Below are 22,391 nucleotides of genomic sequence, written 5' to 3'. Positions count from 1 at the left end.
GGAGTAATATCCATTTCGCCACAAAGAAATTACGTTTAAAATGGAGTTAAATGAACAATAAATCAATAAAAATCGAGACAAAACAAAAACAATAAGATTTGACCGATTTTTCATACAGAACAAAACCGTTCAATTAACGATTAAAAAACTGAGTGATGGGGGTGCTTAGTGATTTGTGTCGTTTGTAGTCAAGCATGTTGGAAATGAAAATGTAGAGTAAACGTACACATTCCCTATCATATAAACTCGCATTATTAATAAAAAGAAATAATAAATAACTATAACTTTTTAAGATATAGCGACTTGAATAGAAATGCGCGGGGTGGGTCGATTTTTTTGCACGCAAGTGTATAATAAAAGTTCGTAGGCTCAGATAATTGTACATATTAAAACTCTACACAGTATAATACTTAGTATTTAGTACAATAAGTTGCGCGCGGGTACGCTTTACGGTTCCTTAAGACATACTGACTTTAAACTAAAGAAGCACTGTATGAGTGTGAACTATGCACTCTACACATTCGTACGTCATAATGACCCATAAATGTTTTATTTCTGAGTCAATTTGAATCAAATCTTTTCAGAAAGTCTATGTGATGACCTACCACCGGAAAGAATCGAATGCCATTTGATTAGAGCCTCTTTATCGTCGTCGCATCTCGATATGAAGTATCCTAATGGCTGATTAGTACTGAGGGCGCCGGGTGACGGTGGATCGGACCGAGGACGGCGCTAAACGTTTCCGCACCTCCAGATATAAATTCTTTATGTTGATGATTTATTCGTCTTTATAACCGATGTTTAATTATTTTTAACATAAAATGAAACCGACTAGCAAGGTAAAAACAATAATTATATGAACTAAAACGTATTAAATAATTGGAATTTTGAAAATCGGCCCACAAACGACTGAGTAATCGTTGAACATACAAAAAAAATACATACAGATGAACATAGAACCTCTCTTCTTTTTGGAAGTCGGTTAAAAAAGGAGTAAAAAAGAAATAACATTAAATCCTGTTAATTAAAGTAAAAGTTACTAAAGTCTTAAACGTTACATACTTTACAATTTTGCATTTTGGGACACGTATATTATATATACAGCATCATGACGCCCCGCGCCGCGCTACCCCTACCGCGCGCGGTGTCCATGCGTTGGGTAAATAATTATTATTTAACTTTAAGGCTGCCTTCACATTAAATCGCGAGCCGCGCGGCAGTCGCGCAGCTCCATACTAAAACGAGCCGGCTCGTTTTAGTATCCGTCGTTAGCCGTCCTCGGTCCGATCCACCGTCACCCGGCGCCCTCAGTACTAATCAGCCCTTAGGATACTTCATATCGAGATGCGACGACGATAAAGAGGCTCTAATCAAATGGCATTCGATTATTTCCGGTGGTAGGTCATCACATAGACTTTCTGAAAAGATTTGGTTCAAATTGACTCAGAAATAAAACATTTATGGGTCATTATGACGTACGAATGTGTAGAGTGCATAGTTCACACTCATACAATGCTTCTTTAGAGTTTAAAGTCAGTATGTCTTAAGGAACCGTAGAGCGTACCCGCGCGCAACTTATTGTACTAACTACTAAGTATTATACTGTGTAGAGTTTTAATATGTACAATTATCTGAGCCTACGAACTTTTATTATAGTTACCTTAGGACATACCCAACAGAATAAAAAAAATATCGAATGCAGTGTAATCAAAAAATTTAGCTAATGTTTGATTGATGTTAGTTCATTAGTTGATTCATAATAATATGAATTGGGGCTAAAACGAGCCGGCTCGTTTTAGTATAGAAGTCGCGCGGCTACCGCACTACTCGCGATTAATGTGAAGGCAGCCTAAGCTACATTTACTCAGTGATCAATTGATATATTTTTTTTTCAACTAATATAATAGCCTAATATCACGTCCTCGAGTATCGAACATGTCTCACCAGTCATGCAGTAGGATATATCCTATAAATACGTTTCCCAAAATGAAAAATGAAAAATTAATGTAATAATAAATATAAATGTTTTGATCTAAACTATGAATGCCCATACTATGAATACGGTTCTGCGGACCCTAAAATTCTACATTTTCCGCAAAATATAAACATAATAAATTATAGCATATAATTTATTTTTTATCTCATTTTGTTATAATATTATCTACGTTTGGGCGCCCTTTGATCACAATTGTACTATCTTTATTTACCAACTCTACATAATAATATTATATTGTATACATAGTCTCATATTTATTAAATTAGACGTAAAGCAATTGAAAATAATTTTGGTTTTCCCGGGGCTTGATCAGGCGCCGGAAGTTGCATTTGGGTACAATATCCGGGGATTCGCTGCCGTCTATTGGGGAAATTACTGCCATTTCCCACGGCCGGGGACATGTGAGGCACCTGGATTAATGATCTATAGATCGTTTTAACATGCATGGTCCTTGAGTCTTGACCAAATCACGGAAATTAATTGTCATTACAATTTGGCTGTCTCCCGCTTTGGAGAGGGGAACTGAATATCTCCTATGTCCTCCAGAAGGTCCTCCAACATTTCTTCTGATTAATTTCGTTGCGGGTCCCAAGACAGATTTAGCTTGTCCCTCGGGCACCCCCGAGATCATATCAAAGGGTTTTCGTGGTTGGTTACCACTGTTGATCCTGGCGACACAGGAGTTGCAGTGGTGGGAATGTACGGTGGGCCAATTACCCGTATAAAAAAATCCAAATCACGGATCAAGGTTTACCGTAACGGATTGACCGTTGCGAAATATTGAAAAGGGACCTTAACTCCGGGGTATTTTGTTACCCTCTTATAAGTTATAACTTATAACTATAACATTATAACAGCTATAGACGCCCGCGACTCCGTTATTAAATATAAAGTATTATATATTATGTCCTTTCCCGAGACTGAAAATATCTCCATACAAAATTTCAGCAAAATCGGTTCAACGGTTTGGGCGTGAAGAGGTAACAGATAGGCAGACACACTTTAGCATTTATAATATTAGTATTAGTGTGGATAATATAAGTGATAAGTTGATAACTGATAAATCAAAATCATTTTGCGCAATACCCACTTATAGCTAATCAGTAATCAGTTACTTATCTTATTACAAGAAATTACAAATTAATGATAGAGTAAGAATAACTGAAATAGTCTTTCAACAGCCTACTGAGTGCCCCTGGCCACTTACGAGATTACAGTAATCTTAACTATTAAGTATATTAACCTTACAACAGACTAAACACTAACCTGATTATTGATCAAGCGCATTAAAGACCGCAATATCAACAAGGTGATATTATAATATGCTTTGCTGAAACTATATTAAAGTTGAATCTATTAAGATTTCTTAATAGATTCAACTTTAACATTTTATATTTCTAGAAGATTAATCTTTCGTATTAACGAAAGAATAATAATAATGATGATATTAATATCTATCGACGCTTCACACCACGTCAGTCTGGCCCCGTGCTAAGTACCTGAAGGACTAGTGTTACGGGTACCAGACAACGGAAATATATTTAATACTTTATACTATACATATATTTAAGATTTTTATTAAATAACTTTGAAAACTTTTTGTTCCGTCGGTGGGATTCGAACCCGCGACCCCCGGCTTGAGATATCGACAGCCCACCCACTGAGCCATAGAGGTCGTCAAAAAATATATACATATTATACATATCGTTAGGTTCAGTAGCCCGAAGTGTTTATCATTTTGCCATCAGAACGAATGATTTACTAGTCTTAAAACAGAATCACTCTATACGGGGGTAACAAAAAATTAATTGATATTGTGTTTATTGGGTCCCATAATATATAGAGTTCGCTATGAAAGTAGCAGCACAGAAAAAGTTTTTTTTCTCATCTTTGTATCGAAAAATTCATGGCGCGCGGGCGAATGCCCATACAAATCACAAAAAAGTTGGTCTTTCAGCGCTGCTACTTTCACAGTAAACTCTATATTATAAGGAACACATATTATACACCCTATAGAGTCATCATCACTTAGTTTTGTTACACCCTGTATAATTAATTACCTTTAATCTGCAGCACATGTTAAACGCGCAACTATCAAAATACTTATATTGAGTGAGGAAGCCACAGCGAAAAGCTAATTTAGCTACTCTTTATCATGGCAAAATGTACAGTTCCTGTGCATCTAGTATCATCGGTGCAGGACCGCCTTTACGTAGCCATCCGACGCATGGATCATCTTACTTGTCAGACATAATTAATCAATTTACTTGTTAGGCCGGTAAATGGTGCACTTGCGTCTTGCACCTCTTTGCGAGTGTCCATGGGCGACGGTAGTTGCTTTCGATCAGGCCAGCCGTTTGCCTTTTAATTTTATATTAAAAAAAACAATTCAGTCAGCATTGCCCCAACCAAACTTAGAAAGTTTATTATTATTCCAACACGGGAATCGAACCGATCCGAATCCAAAGCCACTAGACAGGGCATCTAGATTTTGACCGGGTTGCCGCGACCTAGGTCATCTGACATTAATGGCAGCAACACACTTAATAAGCCGCATCGGCAATCCGCATTTGTGTCAAAAGGCTTCGCGACAGTTGACCCCGATGTTGCACTACTGCGTTACGACTACATATTATACTATATTGTATACAGAATGGAACACATTCATACTAATATTATAAATGCGAAAGTGTGTCTGTCGTCTATCTGTCTGTTACTTACTGCCAAATTTCAGCAAAATCGCTGAACCGATTTTGCTGAAATTTGGCATGGAGATACTTTAAGTCCCGAGAAAGGACATAGGATCGTTTTTATCCCGGAAAAATGTACGGTTCCCGCGCGATAATCTAATTTTGGCGCAACGGAGTTGCGGGCGTCATCTAGAACGGACTACGGTATAAAGCAGTAACTCTACAAAACCAATTAACTGTGGTTCCAGCTACTGACATAAATACTGTAGGGCAGGGCTGACCCGAGTTTGACAACCAACTGAAGAGGTTTCGAAATACAAACTTAGGGTCGAATAAGACCGCAACACGACCCGTAGATGCATTTCTAAATTTATATACAGGCTGTAACAAAAACAAGTGATAATACTTTAGGGTGTGTACGTGTTCTTTGTAGAGAGTTCACTGTGAAAGTAGCAGCGCTGAAAGACCAAAATTTTTTTTCACTTTTGTATGGGGAAACTCGTGACGCTCGGGCCCTTGCCCATACAAAAGTGAAAAAAAATGTTCGTCTTTCAGAGCTGCTACTTTCACAGTGAACTCTCTACAAGGAACATGTACACACCCTAAAGTATTATCACTAGTTTTTGTTACACACTGTAGATTTGACAGATTTCAATTGCGTGAGACTTCTTGCAAATCTGTCAAATTCATACAAATTTAACCTGTCAAACCCCAAGCGGTTGAATCCGACCGCAATAACAATAGAATTACAAAAGATTTCCAAGAACCCACGATCAAGGGAATAAATGCATCTACGCGTCGCGTTTCGGTACGGATTGACCCTTATTGCACACCGCATTTCGTGGAAAATTTACTTGACTCTTTTTCATCTATCTACGAAAAAATTCAGTTTCGATAGTATGCTTTCAATGCCCTCTAAGTACAATAAAACTGCTACTACCCTATATTTTAATGATTATTTATTATTTAATTAATTGGCGTTGATGTATGAGAATACGATCGCTATTCGATACGATCCAGACTGAATTGAAACGTCTGTGTAGCTTTAGTAGAATCGAAGTATCGTAGCCCCCTCTGTGTGCACATGTAATAATCACGCAACACCTCTTCGCCCCCGGCTAGATGAATATTGATCCACCGAATACCTCCTATACTTACCTACTTTGGTCTTAGCTACGTTTCTACATGATCTACATTTCTACAAAGTGTAACAAACTAAGTCAGCCTTTCCCAAAGTGGGCAATAACGCCCCCTTGTGGGCGCTGATGGTCTAAAGGGGGCCCAGAAAAAAATGGGGCGTTGAGTTAGAGGCTTGGGTTTTGTAATTTCATTTCATCTGGATGAATTTTAAATTGATACAATGGGGGGCGCTAAAACATAATTTTTTCTCAAGGTGGGCAGTAGAAAAAATAAGTTTGGGGACCCCTGAACTAAGTGATATTACTCGAAGGTGTGTATCATGTATGAGTCCCCTGTATAGAGTTTACTGTGAAAGTAGCAGGCAGCAGCCGCGCTTAAAGTGTAACTTTTTTTAAATTTTGTATGAGCAAACTCGAATGACACTTGTGCGTTTGTCAAATCACACACAAATTGTTCTTTTAGCGCTGCTATATTCTCAGTTAACTCCCTCCCCTATATAGATAGGGGGACACATTACACACCCTAAAGCAGGGGTGGCCCCAACTTGATTAAACCTAAGATCTACTGTTCACTAACGAAACCCTATGCGATCTACCAAGTTCATACTTCTCGAAATCTTAAATGAAATAGCATAGTTTAGCTTATTGGTCTGGTAGTCTGGTCTAATTATTTTATTTCGCCTGGCCACGATCGACTAGACTAAGGCCCGTATAAATAGTCAGTACCTACTTAAGATAAGAGAACCGGTCGATCGCGACTGTTAGGCTGCCGGCTGGTATAAATAGTCAGTACTCAAGATGCGACCCGGTCTCAAGACGCGATTCGGCTCTGTGATTGGTCCAAAATTTGACAGCCAACCAATCGAGACAGAGCCTGAACCGTGTCTTGAGACCGAGATGCATCTTGAGTACTGCATCTTGAGTAGTATACCAGCCTAACAGTCGCGATCGACTGGTTGGCCAACTTTGCCTAAAGTATTATCACTTAGTTTTTTTTAAATAAAATTCGGATTTTTTTGTACCTAGGGTTGTCACTAAAGGTCTCTTGTTTGATTTATTCGGTTGATACGCAAATTCGCAATCGATATCCTATACGCAAATTATCAAGATCACGTTTAGGCAGGTCTAATAAAAAATAATCTAAAAAGTGAAAAAATATAACGTAAATTAATGATTCTATACAGGGTGTAACAAAAATAAGTGATAATACTTTAGGGTGTGTACGTGTTCCTTGTAGAGAGTTTACTGTGAAAGTAGCAGCTCTGAAAAACGATTTTTTTTTCACTTTTGTATGGGCAAGGGCCCGAGCATCACGAGTTTCCCCATACAAAAGTAAAAAAAAAATTTGGTCTTTCAGCGCTGCTACTTTCACAGTGAACTCTCTACAAGGAACACGTACAAACCCTAAAGTATTATCACTTATTTTTGTTACACTCTGTGTTATGCTCACCTTCTGATGTAATCGGGGAAAATAAAATATCAACTTTAGTGACAACCCTAGGTACAAAAAATCCTATTTTTTATTAAAAAAAATTGAATAGGATATAACTTCTGACACAGAGGTTATTTCTGACACAGATCTATGGTCTGAAAATAAATGATTTTTATTTTATTTTATTTATTTTTTTTTTTTTTTTTATTACTTATTAAGAGTATGATTTTTAATAATATTGATAAAGGATTACTCACACTATCGTTTCATGCTTAAAACTTTTTCTAAATCGTTCTAGTCGCGAAATAAAAAATGAAAAACTAAAATTAATAAATAAATTAATTAATCACAGTAGGTTAACCAAATTTGGAGAAAAAGTCATAAACTTATAATATACTGGAAAAAGTAAAGTATTAAGTGCTTATTCAATTATTGGTATTAACTAAATTAATGTAACTTGATTTTTTATGCAAATTTATGACCCGGAAAAACGCCAACTTTGACACTCTTTAAAAAATAACTACAAAGAATTTCGATCTCGGAGTTTTACTCTAATGTTTATATAGCTATCAACTACAGTATTTTGAAAGAAAAACGCGGTGAAACAAAATCGAGATTTTTATCACACTGTGTGTCGGTCTTCCGTCCCACTGGGTTATGAGAGTGAAGAAACAGAGGGTGCTCTAGTGTACTGCGCACACACTTCACCACCATAAAATTACTCCTGCGTACCTGGCCTGGTTTCAATGAAACTGGCCACCGTCACCGATTTCGATATGGGGAATATTATTATTATATTTAATTACCTATAACTAATACTATTTGTTATTGTAGTGTACATCCGGCGCGAGTGTGTTCAACGCTGCAGTTGACTGTGTCAGCCATGTCAGCGATATTCGACACACCGCGCGGTCAACTCACAAATTGCAGCGATGACATGACGAATGACGATGTTGCTCAAATATTATACCTAGTTGAAAACTTTATAATTATGTAAATAATAACATTAAGAATAAGAGCCCGTTTCACCACTTTCTGATAAAGTACCTAAGTAATAGGCTATTCACAACTTTTTTGACGGATTGTCCATACTTGATCTGTCAAGTTAATTGGTGGATAGCCTATTCAGGAAGTGGTGAAACAGGCACTTAATATAATTAACAATGGTTTAACATAACAAAGTGATGATACTTTGGAATGTGTACTCGTATGTGTGTCTTATAGGCGTTTACTGTAAAAGTAGCAGTACAAAAATTAAAAATAGTGACTCTTTTAAAACTATTGAACTTCAGCCACTAAAGTTACAGTTGAGTTAATTCTTAATAAATGTAAGTTCAAATTTTATTGTTAACTGAAAGGACTAATAGACGAATTTTATTGCATCGTAGTCGTAAACTTCAGTAGCAAGAGTGTATTGTCAGTATTGTTACTGAACTTAACATCTATAATGCTACAAACTTTGAAAATTATCACGTGACGTATGAAAAATAATTTATCTAAGTTCAATAAAGTACTTAAACAAAAATAATTATTATCTAAGGAGCTTTTAAGTTCGTACCCGACATACTAAGAAGAGCATTCAATTTTTTTTATAATTTGCTACTTCCCCTTAATATAAAGGTAGCTCAAATATTTTTCGTCATGGTCTTCTCTATAATTACACTTCTATAACATCCGTCCCAGAACATAAGAAGTTCAAAAAAAGACTTTTTGCAAAACAAAAAAAAATAGTATTAATTTCACTTACCATGATGTTTTGAGTTTTGAGTTCGGTGTAAGTGTAGTGTTCTTTTGCTGATGAATTCTGTCCATGTGGTCTTCGTTACCGAAAACTTCAAACCCTTCTGAAAAAGTACTAAAAACATCCTATTCCTAAACATAACATGGATAGAATAAACATATAATTACTGCTTTTTAAGTTATACTCAAGAAATGGTAATATTAAATATTTTGAACAGTTAAAAATATAGATACAATCTGCAAATAATTTTGAAAAACACGCATAATTTTTACCCAGTAGCGATTTTTATTATGATTAGTAAATACTTTTAAATATAAACCGCCGCATTTAAAAAGACTTAAGATTACTTAACTGTAATTTGTATTTTTGTCTTTCAAAGGCTTTATTAAATTAAATCAAAATTAATCATAAAGTAAATGTGCTGCCGTTAGCTATGTAATCAGATAACTAAAACTATTATCGTCTAATTCTTTCCTCTCCTTCATTTAACGTTTCTCCTCTATGATATCCTTCTTATTCTATTCTAGAAGTAGGAGGTCCAGGTCGAGACTTCCACTACGTCACATCACACGTTGTACCAACTAGACCACGTGACTGTGAGGTAATGGCCATTTCAACCCTGAACTTCTTCTCTCTTCTGTGTCCCTCTTGCCTCTTCCGTCTTCTTTGTTATGCTAATTATAGAATAAAAATCTTCTCTTCATTATAAAAAAGTTTAAATTTTACGTAAAATTTTGTTACAAAATACAAAACGGTTTATTAAAGTTTTTATGAAAAGTTTAAAGTATCTATTATTAAATTAATTAAGTACCTAAATAATATCTAAGATTTTATACCACAAAAGAAATCACGGCTTCAATCAATTTACTTTAAACACTTTTTAGCAGGAACTAGATAGAATATTATTATTTTTTCTTGCTCTACAATATTAGACAACTAGTATTAATAGTCTAGGATGATCTACTAATAAATAATACAGAATAATACTAGTTAGTATTAATAGTCTAGATTCTAGAATGATCTACAATTAAAATAAAAATAATAATGAGTCTGACCTGTACTGTTGCGGGCGTGGGAGTGGTGTATGGTGTGGTGTGTGGTATGTGGTGGTCCCCGCAACACGCTCTGCCCCAGGACCGCTGACGCAGCCCTGATGCATTCCAGGGGTACTGCAATGTGATTCTATTGTTTTATTATTATTTTAATTACTTGAATTATTATTTTTTTTAAATAAGGGGGCAAACGAGCAGACCTCACCTGATGGAAAGTAACTTCCGTCGCCCATGGACACTCGCAGCATCAGAAGAGCTACAAGTGCGTTGCCGGCTTTTTAAGAGGGAATAGGGTAATGTAGGGAAGGGGAGGGAAGGGAACAGGGGAGGGTAGGGATTAGGGAAGGGAATAGGGTAGGGGAAACTAGCTAAATTAATAGTCCTATCCTGTAATTTGGCATGTCAGCTGCATCCAGTAAATTGTCATTTTCCAATATTAATTTATATTTATTCATAGAATTATAAAAGGAAAAAAGGATTTTTATGCTTGCTAGACATTTACGCAGACGAGCCCCCGCTGGCTACAGGCCAATAGTTTGACCAAATATTGGTTTCAGTACATTATTATCGGCCGATAAAAAATCATTTATTGTGCGCACACCTTCGTACTGGATTAAAAGCTTTCAACTATCGGTCGACTGAACGTCTGTAGTCTGCGGGGGGGGCTCTTAGATGTAGGTGCATTATTCCGGAAATCAAAATAAAACTATCCTAGTACTTTCCGGGTCTCAAAGCATACTAAATTTTATCTAAATCAGTACAGTTATTTTTAAGAATCAATCTAAGCAAAGTTTCAGCATCCCCCTAAAAACGGTTACTTAAATTAGTGAATAGTGTGGACAACAGATTACTAAATAGTTAGTTTAAAGATATTGGTATTCTAACTGTTGTTTCTCAATACATTTTGGATAATGTATTATATAATGTATACGCCTTTACAATAAAATCCCAGAAAACATTCAAATCTTTCCATTAATAAATTTAAAAAAGTAGTCAAAGAGCGTTTGTGTGCCAAAGCCTATTATAACGTCAATGATTTCATAAACGATGGCACATCTTGGGAGTAGGATGGCTGCTTGCAAGGCTATTTCTACATAATATTTCATGACTTACAATTATTATGTATGTATGTTGACATTGTATATATTATAATTTTAAGTTACAACATTGTAAACCTTATTTTAAAAGATTAATTTTTTTCTCACTTTTTTTCGTAAAAAAGTGGGCTCCGTGCGAGTTTCTTACGCCGGTTCTTCTCGCCGGGTTAGTTCCTGAACCGGTGGTAGGCATCATGCAGACGTTCAGAGAATATTTGCAAAAATTTATTCTGAATAAAAAAGTTTAAGTTTGAGTTTCTGAGTTTGAGTTACTACGTACTTAAGTACCTATGAGTTGGTACCTGATACTATAAGAATGTAAAGTAGGTAGGTACGTAATTTTTTTACGTAGTATATCAAACCCAGATGACGACTACGGACATTGAATTGACTTAACCCGACCAAATAACGTATTTCTGCTCTGGTTCTGCCATCTACCTGTGAATCTATTTCTTCCATGGTACTTACTATGTAGCTTACCAGTTACCGTACATTTTGCCATGACAAAAATTAACTATGTAACCGATCTCCTGTTGGACACTTAATACGGTTGAAAGTTAAAACTTAATTCAATACAGATGTTCATCTGTAATGCTAGGAATAGGCATGATGACTATTTTTTTTTCTTATCGGTAATTGAAAGACACTTAAAAAATAGAAACATCGTTGAAACTCTTGAAATAATGACTCTGATAGCTTAAAAATTCACCAATTTATGACAATTCAAATATCTCATAAAAAAGACCTGCCCGAAACGCTCCATACAAAGTGCTACGAAAGTATGACGTCAGTCTTTCGTAGTTTGTACGCATCGGGAGACAACTTTGTTCGACAGGTATATTAAATATTGCGTTTATGAAAGTGGTTTCATAACAAAAGTTGCTTTTAATTGCATAAGTTATCGAATTGTATACAAATATTTAGTGACCGACCGAACTTTCGGTTTCAGTTTCGGCCAGTTTCGGCCAAAAAATCTAGTGTCGGCCTTAGTTTCGGTTTCGGCCAAAATATAGCCGAAACCGAAACCGAAAATGCATCGTTCGGTAAACTTCGCAATTAACTCGAGCTTGCTTGCCAGCGAGGCCCTGGCTCAGGTTCGCCACCATCTATTTAATCATGTTTTGAGATTATGTATTCCAGATTAGTCCCAAATCAAAAATAAGCACTTCGTTTTATTTTCATTAAATTGTCTTAACTTATTTTTATCGAAATTATACTATTGAATTTTATTTCTACGATACAAGCAGGCTTATTGAATATACATAACTGTTGGCAAATTACGTGCTATTTTAACAATGTTTCCCAAACAAACGATTTAGTAAATGCTATGATAAATTGATTATATTGTGTGTGAACTTTATTTACTTAAGAATTTTGTTTGACTGTGAGATTAAAAGATATCGTAAGATATATCTTGTGAGATTTATCTAGTAAATCATCTCGCCTCACTCTTTTTTTTTTTTGGACACGCAATCTCTTAGGACTTAGACCGTTCCTACCCTGCTAGAATCTTATCTAGCCCACTTCCCCGTAGCTTCACTCTTGCGGCCCTCAGTATATTTTTCAGGTTTAGTGGCAAAACGCCTTCTGGAGAAAAAAATGTGACGTCAACTGCAAATTTGCTTAGTCATTTCGTTTTGAACTTCGACCGCGGTCGTGTCCATGTCTCCAATAAAAATAATATACTGCAATTATTGATTTTGTTTTCAGTAGTACGTCGTTCGTATGTCTAAGGGTTTCACCAATCGCACAACTTCGTTTTATAAAACTTAGTTCTCATTAAACGCGTTCCTACGGTGATCAATAAAAAAGCAAGAAACGATATATAACCTACCCAAACGCATCATTTTTTTCGTCTATGATTTTCGATTCGCCATGACACTACACTGGCAGGACTTCAACGGCTTTAATGAAGTTTAACCGTGCAATATTGGACGTTCTGAAGATAAAACTCGAATTTGTTGTGAACTTTATGTTAGTGAAATGCAATTTGGTGCTATAAACGCGTACACGTATAGTGTAGAACCAATTTAGTGCACACTAAGCGCGTTCTATTTCTTAGGTGAATCGCACCTAAATAAAATTACTTCAAATAACTTCTGCTCTTGTTTCTAAGGGTAATCCTTCGTTATAATACATTAAGGTGAATTTCACCAATCCAAACGTTTTATTAAACTAAGTTCTCATTGAACAATGAACGCGTTTATATGGCGACGTGAATCTCGTTTTGTTTCAAATAAATTTTACATTCTTCATTTAATCGCGATTAATGAATCTAAGCTTACGTTATACGTTTAATTGATGATTTTTATACATTTTTATCATCTTTGAGTCTTGTCATGTTGTTTTAGTAACAAATAGCAAGAAACGATAAATAAGCTAACCAAACGCATATTTGTGAAAACTGTCAACTTAACAATTTTTTCGCCTATGTTTTTCGATCTGTCATACACTAAACCGACAGGACATGACGTGTTTTATGAAGTTAAAACTAGAATATTGGGCGTTCAGAAGATAAAAATCGGATTTGCTGTGAATGAGACGAAACGCATCTACTTGGAATCGTATAAAAAACGGAATATAGTACAAAAAGTTATTCGAGTCTAAGAATAATAATATTTATGGTAAGAAATGTCGCAAAAAGTAAAAAATTCAATGTGGTACTTTTTCTTTAGTTTAAAAAATTGTAATTTATGTTAAAAATCAATAAATTTCAGTAAATAATCGTAATTTTGAATGTTTCACCAAGTTTCGGTTTCGGTTTCGGTTTCGGCCGAAATTAAGAGTAAGGCCGAAAGTTCGGTTTCGGTTTCGGCTGAAAAATCAGTTTCGGTCGGACAGTAACAAATATTAAGAAATTTAATTGAAAAAAAAAATCGACTTGAATATCCAACTTTGAAGGCGCATAACAAAAAAAATACAAATGCTATCAAGCTGAAATTTTGGGAACACTTATTTTTTACCGTGATTTCTTTACTTTATTAACAAAATTCGCTAATCTTTGACCTTGTCATCATCCCTATTGCCATTCCCACATGCTTGTCTGAGTAAATACTCTGAACTCTCCGTAAGTTTTTTCAAGTTACAAAATTAATATTGATCGGTCCGTAATCTATACTAGTCTATACTCTATACTAATATTATAAATGCGAAAGTATCTCTGTCTGTCTGTCTGTCTCGCTTTCACGCCAAAACTACCGAACCGATTGTAATGAAATGTTGTATACCGATAGTATAAAGCCTGAGAAAGGACATAGGCTACTTTTTTACTGGAAAAAAGGGTTGTAAGGGGGTGAAAATGAGTAAAGTTCAAATTAAGTTAGTTCCATAAATTCATAATAGATGACGCCGTGCGTCTTCTACATCGCGTTGACGCTTGCTTAAAAGTATTTCTTTAAGAGGTGGTATCATCCTACTTTCAAGTTTCGATTTTTTTTTAACTGTCTATTTTACGTTATTAAATAACTCAGTACTTTATCTATGCAGTGACGTAACCTTAAACCTATCAATGATAAATAGTTTATGGGTAAAGTTGTGTAATTGGGGGCTAAATAAGCTTTAAAATTTGGCAAAAAATATAAAGTTTAATTTTAAAAAATGAAATTTTATCAGCTTTCAGCAAAATCGGTTCTTCGGTTTGGGCGTAAATACGTAACAGAGAGACAGAAAGACTTTTTTCGCATTTATTAAATTTGTATGGATTTATTTGTCGATGTTGCTCCCAAAATCGCAAAAATACATTATCGTGAGCTGATTAAGCACGTTTTACATTACACTGTTCTTCGCAACGCCAGCAATAAAGCTTATTAAATACCTCCCCGTTTCACCCCCCTGAAAATAGGGGTGAGTAAATGAAACAAAGTTACTAAGGATGCAGACATTTGCCTTATGAATGCTTTGCAAATAGCTAAATATACTATTAGATTTTTTTTATGAAATAAGGGGGCAAACGAGCAAACGGGCACCCGATAGAAAGCAACTTCCGTCGCCCATGGACACTCGCAACATCAGAAGAGCTGCAGGTGCGTTGCCGGCCTTATAAGAGGGAATATGGGAGGGTAAGGAAAGGAATAGGAAAGGGTAGGGAAGGGAGGGTAGGGGATTGGGCCTCCGGTAAAGTCAATATTTTCACGGTGTACATGTCATGTGCAAAAAAAATCATAATACTTTAGGGTGTGTATGTGTCCCTTGTATAGAGTTCACTGCATGTTCACTGTGAAACTAGTAGAAAGACTAGCTTCTATTTTTCAATGATAAAATATGTCGTAAATAACGTGTCAATCGCACTGAGGGTTACTTTTTAACTGGCTTTCGAAAAGGGGGAGGGTTTCTCAATTCGTATATGTATATTTTTAATATTATTGTATGGGCAAATTCATCATGTCGGTCATTTCTCACGGAAACATAGTCAAAAGTAACCTTCAGCTCTGCTACTTTTACAGTGAACTCTATGTACTTATGTCGTTCGTAATCAAAATCTCAAATCCTTACTAAATCCATACTAATATTATAAATGCGAAAGTGTGTCTGTCTGTCCGTCCATCTGTCTGTCTGTCAGTCTGTCTGTTACCTCTTCACGCTCAAACCGCTATACCGATTTTACTGAAATTTGGCGGGGAGATACATCGAGTCCCGGGAAGGACATGATAGTTATTATCCCGGAAAAATGTACGGTTCCCGCGCGATAAACGAATTTTGGCACAACGGAGTTGCGGGCGTCATCTAGTATTATGTAAATGATAAATTACTTATTATTTCGTCTAAAAATACTTTAAACATTTATATAATTTCTTTCTATGTGCCAGCACCTTCGTTTCGCTGAAATTAGTGTGTCACGCGGAACCCGTACATTTTTCTGCGGTAAACTATCCTATATCTTTTCCAGTACTCAGAAAAAATCATAAAAAGCAGTCTACAATTTAAGGAGTAAAGTGGTAATAGATATCGCATTTTGATATAATATTTAACTAGATAATAAATTATTTTTCACGCTTTTTATTTAATCACGCATAAATATCCTCATTTTTTTAGTTATGAATGAACTCTTGTTCTAAATGATCTAAAGAACATGGCATTCATAACCTAACGTATTTTTGTGGGTTGATACGCAAATGCTAAACAGCTTCCAAATTATCTAGACTTTATTTAGGTGTTTATGAGCCACCGGTTGAGCGCCGCTGGCGTGTCGGGTTGCTGTGAAACGGTCGTCGCAAGCATTCCCGGCCGCCGGGCAAAAGGTTTCACAACTCTGCACCGGCTCAATATCACGACGTTCAGGGAAATTGGAAACTTTACTGGAATTCGCATTTGAGGCGCGTTTTAGGGTTCCGTAGAGCAGGCAGGCAGTGCAGAACTTATGTTTTTAAATATGAGAGTAGGCCACTTTATTTCCTCCGCCTCATGTACAGAATATGTAGGGCCTCTATGGACGCTATGGCCTAACTATAAATCTTCTGTATACTTCACATAATATTATAATATACAGGGTGTAACAAAACTTAGGGATAATACTTTAGGTGGTGTATGTGTCCCTTATATGTATTATATAGAGTTCACTGTGAAAGTAGTCGCTCTGAAAGAGTAATTTTTTTGTGATTTCTATCGGCAAGCGCTCCTACGTCAGGAATTTTCCCATACAAAAGTTACTTTTTCAGCGCGCTGTTACTTACACAGTGAACACAATTCAGGGGACTTATACACACCCTAAGTATTATCACTTAGGGTGGTTTGCACCAACTTACTTTAACTATAACTTGGCGATTCCATTATCGCGGGTGCAACAGTTTAACACACTTATAGCTTCCTACAGGAATAATTGCATCGCCGCCTAACAAGTAACAACAATTTGCTTAAAATAATGACGGATAAAGAATGTGCGGGTTGCTTCACTGCGTTACCAAAGCGAGAGTTTCTGAATTGTTTGAAGTGTAAACAAAAATACGATCTTAAGTGCGCAGGATTATCGAAAAAACAATTTAACGCAATGGAGCAGGCGCATAAAAATACTTGGAAATGTTCTGGGTGCATTGATGACACACAACAGCTAAACCTCTCTTCTAACTCAGACCTGTCAGATTCTTCGACTGATAGTATAGTCTCTAATACAACCTTACGAGCTAGATCACCGTCATCGGGCCGCCAAAACTATGTGACCATAGCAAGACTATGCGAAATACTACAACGCGTTATGTCGACGGCAATGAACACAACTATAAGCCGACTTGTGACGTCTGAGCTCAAAAGCATCAATGAAAAGGTATCTAGCTTTCAAGAAGCTCTGAATTTTTTTAACGCACAATTCGAAAGCATGAAGATCAGCTTAGAACATTCAACCTCTACTATTGCGAACCTAACAAAGGACAATGAACATCTTAAAACTACTGTCAAGGAACTCACCTCGCGATTGAACACCGTGGAGTTGCATATGCGGGAATCGAACCTGGAAATTAATGGTATACCAGAACACCGGTCAGAAAATCTATATGACACCGCCATCCAGCTGGCCAAAGCAGTCGATAGTCCCTTGCAGAAAGAAGATATCCAACACGTCACTAGAGTAGCTAAACTTTCAAACGAAAACAATAGACCTAGATCAGTTATCGTCAAATTACATAGCCCAAGAGTCCGCGACACTGTCCTAGCAGCAGTCACAAAATTCAATAAGAGTAATCCCCAAAATAAACTGAATTCTCACCACCTGGGAATCGGCGGCACTCAGTCGCCAGTATTTGTCTCGGAGCATCTGATACCAGCCGGAAAATATCTGCACGCTGCTACTCGTAAAAAAGTAAAGGAGATCGGGTACAAATTTGTTTGGGTTCGTAACGGACGTGTTTTTAATTCGTAAGGATGAAGATAGTCAGGCGCTTTTAATTAAAGGTTTGGAATATTTAGATAATCTTAAGTAATAGTATTGTCTTTTTTGTAAATGTTTTTAGATCTCATTATTCAAAATGCTTGATATATATCACCAAAATGTCCAAGTCCTTAGAACAAAAACTTCTGATCTGTTTAAATATGTTTCCTGCAATAAATATAAAATTATTTCTTTCACCGAAACATGGTTAAATGCTAATATTTCTAGTCAAGAAATCTTTGATAGTAGGTACATTGTACATCGTAAAGATAGACAATGTACCAATAGCACAAAGAAAGAGGGAGGTGGTATTTTGCTTGCAGTGGATAAGGAAATTCCCTCAGTTCGTGTACATAAATGGGAAACTGACGACGAGAATCTATGGGTAAAAATTGAACGGTAGGGAATACTGTTAAAAAAATAGCGATTTGCGTAATATATTTACCACCACCTGTAAAATTAGAAACATTAGTTCGATTCTTAAATAGTGTTGAAAAGGTATTAAATCAAATAGATGATATCATAATTCTCGGTGACTTTAATTTGTCTTTCATAAACTGGTCCAAAGGCGCTGTTAACGATAGTATAATGATCCCATGTAATTATAGTTCACCTCTAGGACAAAATTTTGTTGACTTTATTTTAGCTAATAACTTACACCAAGTAAATAGTATAAGCAATTGTGAAAAGAAATTTTTAGATTTGATAATATGTAATGTTCCTAACGCAACTGTATCTAGACCTTTAAGCGATTTGTGTAAAATTTGCGAAAACCATCCGAACCTATTGTTAAGTGTTAATAACAATTATAACCCTAGTTCCTATCTCCGTCCAAAGAGTAATGAAAGGTATAATTACCATAAAGCTGACTATTGTTTAATATCTCGAGATCTCAATAATGTTAATTGGTATAATATGTTATCGAAATGTAATTGTGTTAACGATATGCTCACTGAACTATATAAAGTTATAAACGAAGTCATCGAAGGCATAAGGTAAAAAGTAGTAAGACACCCGTTTGGTTTAGTAGTAACCTGTGCAAGCTATTAGCTGAGAAAGATAAAATTCGTAAGAGATTTCTTAAATATGCTAACCCCCGTGATAAAATTGAATTCGAACTGCTCCGCTCGAGATGTCATAAATTATATAATAAATGCTATTCGGAATACATAAATAAAATTGAGTCTCAAATACCAAGTAACCCAAAGGCTTTTTGGAGCTTTATAAAAAACAAACGCGGCGGTCATTCGACAATACCTGCAGAAATGCATTTAAACAATGTAGTAGCTAATGCTGGCGATAATATTGTAGAATTATTTGCTCAACATTTCTACTCGGTGTTCAATAAAGATGTTTCATATAATACAACTACAGATACATCGGGCACTATCGCGTATAAAACCATGTCAACTATTAAATTAACAGAAAGCGATATCTTGGCCACTATTAAAAAACTGGACCATTTAAAAGGAGCAGGACCCAACTCAATTCCTCCACTGTTTGTCAAACGCTGTGGGCAAGCCTTAGCTCAACCCCTCACAATTATTTTTAATCGCTCACTTGAAGATGTTACATTTCGTCGAGAATGGAAAAAGGCCCGAATTGTACCAATTTATAAAAAGGGAAGCCAAGCAGATATATGCAACTACAGGCCTATTTCCATACTCTCATGTTTTTCAAAATTATTTGAAGCTACAATACTACCAACGATCACTTCTTTCACCGAGGCTAGTTTGTCTGATTATCAACATGGCTTCCGAAATGGACGTTCGACTTTGACTAATCTTGTGCCATATATTTCCGATTTATGCGAAAATGTAGACAATGGTGACGAAATCGATGCGATATATACCGATTTTAGTAGCGCATTTGACAAGGTGAATCATCGTCAGCTAATACAAAAACTTAGAAGATTTGGCTTTACGGGTTCTCTTTTGGAGTGGTTCAAATCATATCTTTCAAATCGACCGCAAAATGTATTTGTAAACGGTTTTGTTTCTCGCACATATTATGCAGACTCAGGCGTTCCACAAGGTTCTCATTTGGGTCCTGAACTTTTTTTACTATTTATTAATGATATTACATCCCGAATAAAACACTAGTGTAAAAACCATAGTGACGTCGCTCTAGTCCAAAAGGATCTAAATGAAATAAAATCTTGGTGTGATTCTAATAACATGACGCTCAACGCAAATAAATGTTTCCACATAAAATTTTCGCGAAAATTAAAACTTGTAGCTTCTAAATATGATATCGATGGCACCACTGTAAAAGAGGTAGGCGAAATTAAAGACCTAGGCGTAATTGTGGATAGCAAATTAAAATTTATTAAACATTATGATAGCATCTTAGCAAAAGCAGCCCGCATGCTTGGTTTTGTTAAGAGAAATTCTAAAAATTTTAAGCAGCCTCAAACTAAAGTCATATTATACAACGCCCTGGTCCGTAGCCACCTTGAATACGGTAGTATAGTCTGGAGTCCTTATTATGTAGTGCATTCTCAGAGAATTGAAAACATACAGCGAGCTTTTACTAGATATCTAGCAAATGGCACTAGCGGATTTTCACATCGGCAACCATATGAACAACGTTTGCATAAATTTGCTATGACCACCTTAAAAAATAGAAGAACATTGGTATAGGAAAGTCTTCTGTTAGTTTAGATAGCACGGTAGATTTAAACGCTCTTAACAACCATTTCTCTAAACCACCAGTAAGCGTTGACCAAGATACCAAAGCGCGTACGATTTCCCATATTTCCTCTTTTCCTATCCCCTCCTGTATTCCATTTTCGTTCCGGCCTGTCACTGAGGATGATGTTAAGAAACATATCACAGCTATAACATCCACTGCTGTAGGGAATGATGACCTTAGCCCCCGTATAATTTCCCTTTCAATTCCTGAACTCTTGCCAATTCTCACTCATATTTTTAATCACTCCTTGTCAACGAGTTCTTTTCCTTCGGCATGGAAACGTGCCAATGTAATTCCTTTACCTAAAACCCCTAATCCCTCTTCCTTATCCCAATTTAGACCAATCTCTATTTTACCCTACCTATCCAAAGTCCTTGAAAACATTGTCCATAAACAGCTTTCCCAATTCCTTACCTCTAATAATTTGCTCTCCTCCTTTCAATCCGGTTTCCGCCCTGGTCACAGTACTGTTACAGCACTGCTAAAAGTTACTGACGATTTACGTCTAGCTATGGAGCAAAAATGTATAACTATCCTGGTACTACTAGACTTTAGCAGTGCTTTCAATTCAGTTGACTTTGACATCTTCCTTTCTGTCCTTCGTTCCCTCAATATATCCTCCGCAGTGATAGACTGGTTCGACTCCTATCTTCGGGGGCGGTCGCAGCGGGTCCGCCATGGTGAGGCTACCTCTGATTGGTGTGATCTTGATGCGGGGGTTCCACAGGGTGGTGTTCTTTCTCCTCTCCTTTTTTCTATTTTTATAAACACAGTCACCTTAATAATTTTATCTTGTAACTTTCATCTCTACGCAGACGACTTGCAAATATACCGTCTTTCTCATGTTGATGATATTAGTGCAGCAGTCAGGGACATCAATGCAGACCTACAGCATATAGCAGACTGGGCAAAATCGTTTGGTCTCTTAGTCAATCCCCACAAATCTCAGGCAATAATTGTCGGTAGCAGGTACATGACGCAAAGATTAAACGATGTGCCCAGAGTTATTTACAACGATACTCCGATTGCTTACACACACTCTGCAAAAAACCTCGGAATAATTATTGATAGCAATCTGTCCTGGCAGCCTCAAGTCAATGAGGTAAGTAGGAAAATATTTCACTCGATACACATGCTTAAGCGTCTTCAGAACTTTTTGCCCTTAAAAACTAAAATTTCCCTAGTCCAGTCACTCATTTTCCCTATCCTTGATTATGCTGACTCCTGCTACTTAGTGTTACCGAAGAGTTGCTGACTAAGTTAGAACGTTTGCAGAATCTCTGCATTCGTTTTGTCTTTGGTCTTAAAAAGTATGACCATGTCTCTGCTTTTCGGTCACAGCTAAGGTGGCTTCCCATTCGTCTTCGGCGAAATATCCATATTCTCTCCCTCCTTTATAATATCCTTTATAACCCGTTGTCTCCCTCTTACCTCGTAGAGCGTTTTAACTTCTCACGATCCTTAGACGTCCCTTGTAGACCTAATGTTAGAACGAACCTTTCCCTCCCCTCCCATCGCTCCAACTTCTTTTCCTACTCATTTACTGTTCATGCAGTCAGATTGTGGAATTCTCTTCCCCATGCCATCCGTGATAGTCCTACTATTACTGTCTTTAAAAGACGCTTGAAAGAGCACTACCTCAATTCTGAATCCAGCCATGATTATTAAATATACATATAGAATGTAATATATTT

General features: G+C 36.4%; 1 protein-coding gene across 1 annotated transcript; it reads left to right on the top strand.

Moving 5' to 3' along the window:
- Window positions 1–16,991: 16,991 nt before the first annotated feature.
- Window positions 16,992–17,994, top strand: LOC121729133. Its single transcript, XM_042117532.1, has one exon. The coding sequence runs from the start codon at window positions 17,005–17,007 to the stop codon at window positions 17,992–17,994; it is 990 nt and encodes a 329-aa protein (XP_041973466.1). The 5' UTR covers window positions 16,992–17,004.
- Window positions 17,995–22,391: the final 4,397 nt, after the last annotated feature.

This window comes from Aricia agestis, chromosome 7 (assembly GCF_905147365.1).
Source record: "Aricia agestis chromosome 7, ilAriAges1.1, whole genome shotgun sequence".
In the NCBI taxonomy this organism is placed as follows: domain Eukaryota; kingdom Metazoa; phylum Arthropoda; class Insecta; order Lepidoptera; family Lycaenidae; genus Aricia; species Aricia agestis.
This window is presented reverse-complemented; position numbering and strand designations above follow the sequence as displayed.

Coding starts and splice junctions, on each gene's coding strand:
- LOC121729133 (XM_042117532.1), top strand. CDS start 17,005: ATGACGGATAAAGAATGTGCGGGTTGCTTCACTGCGTTACCAAAGCGA.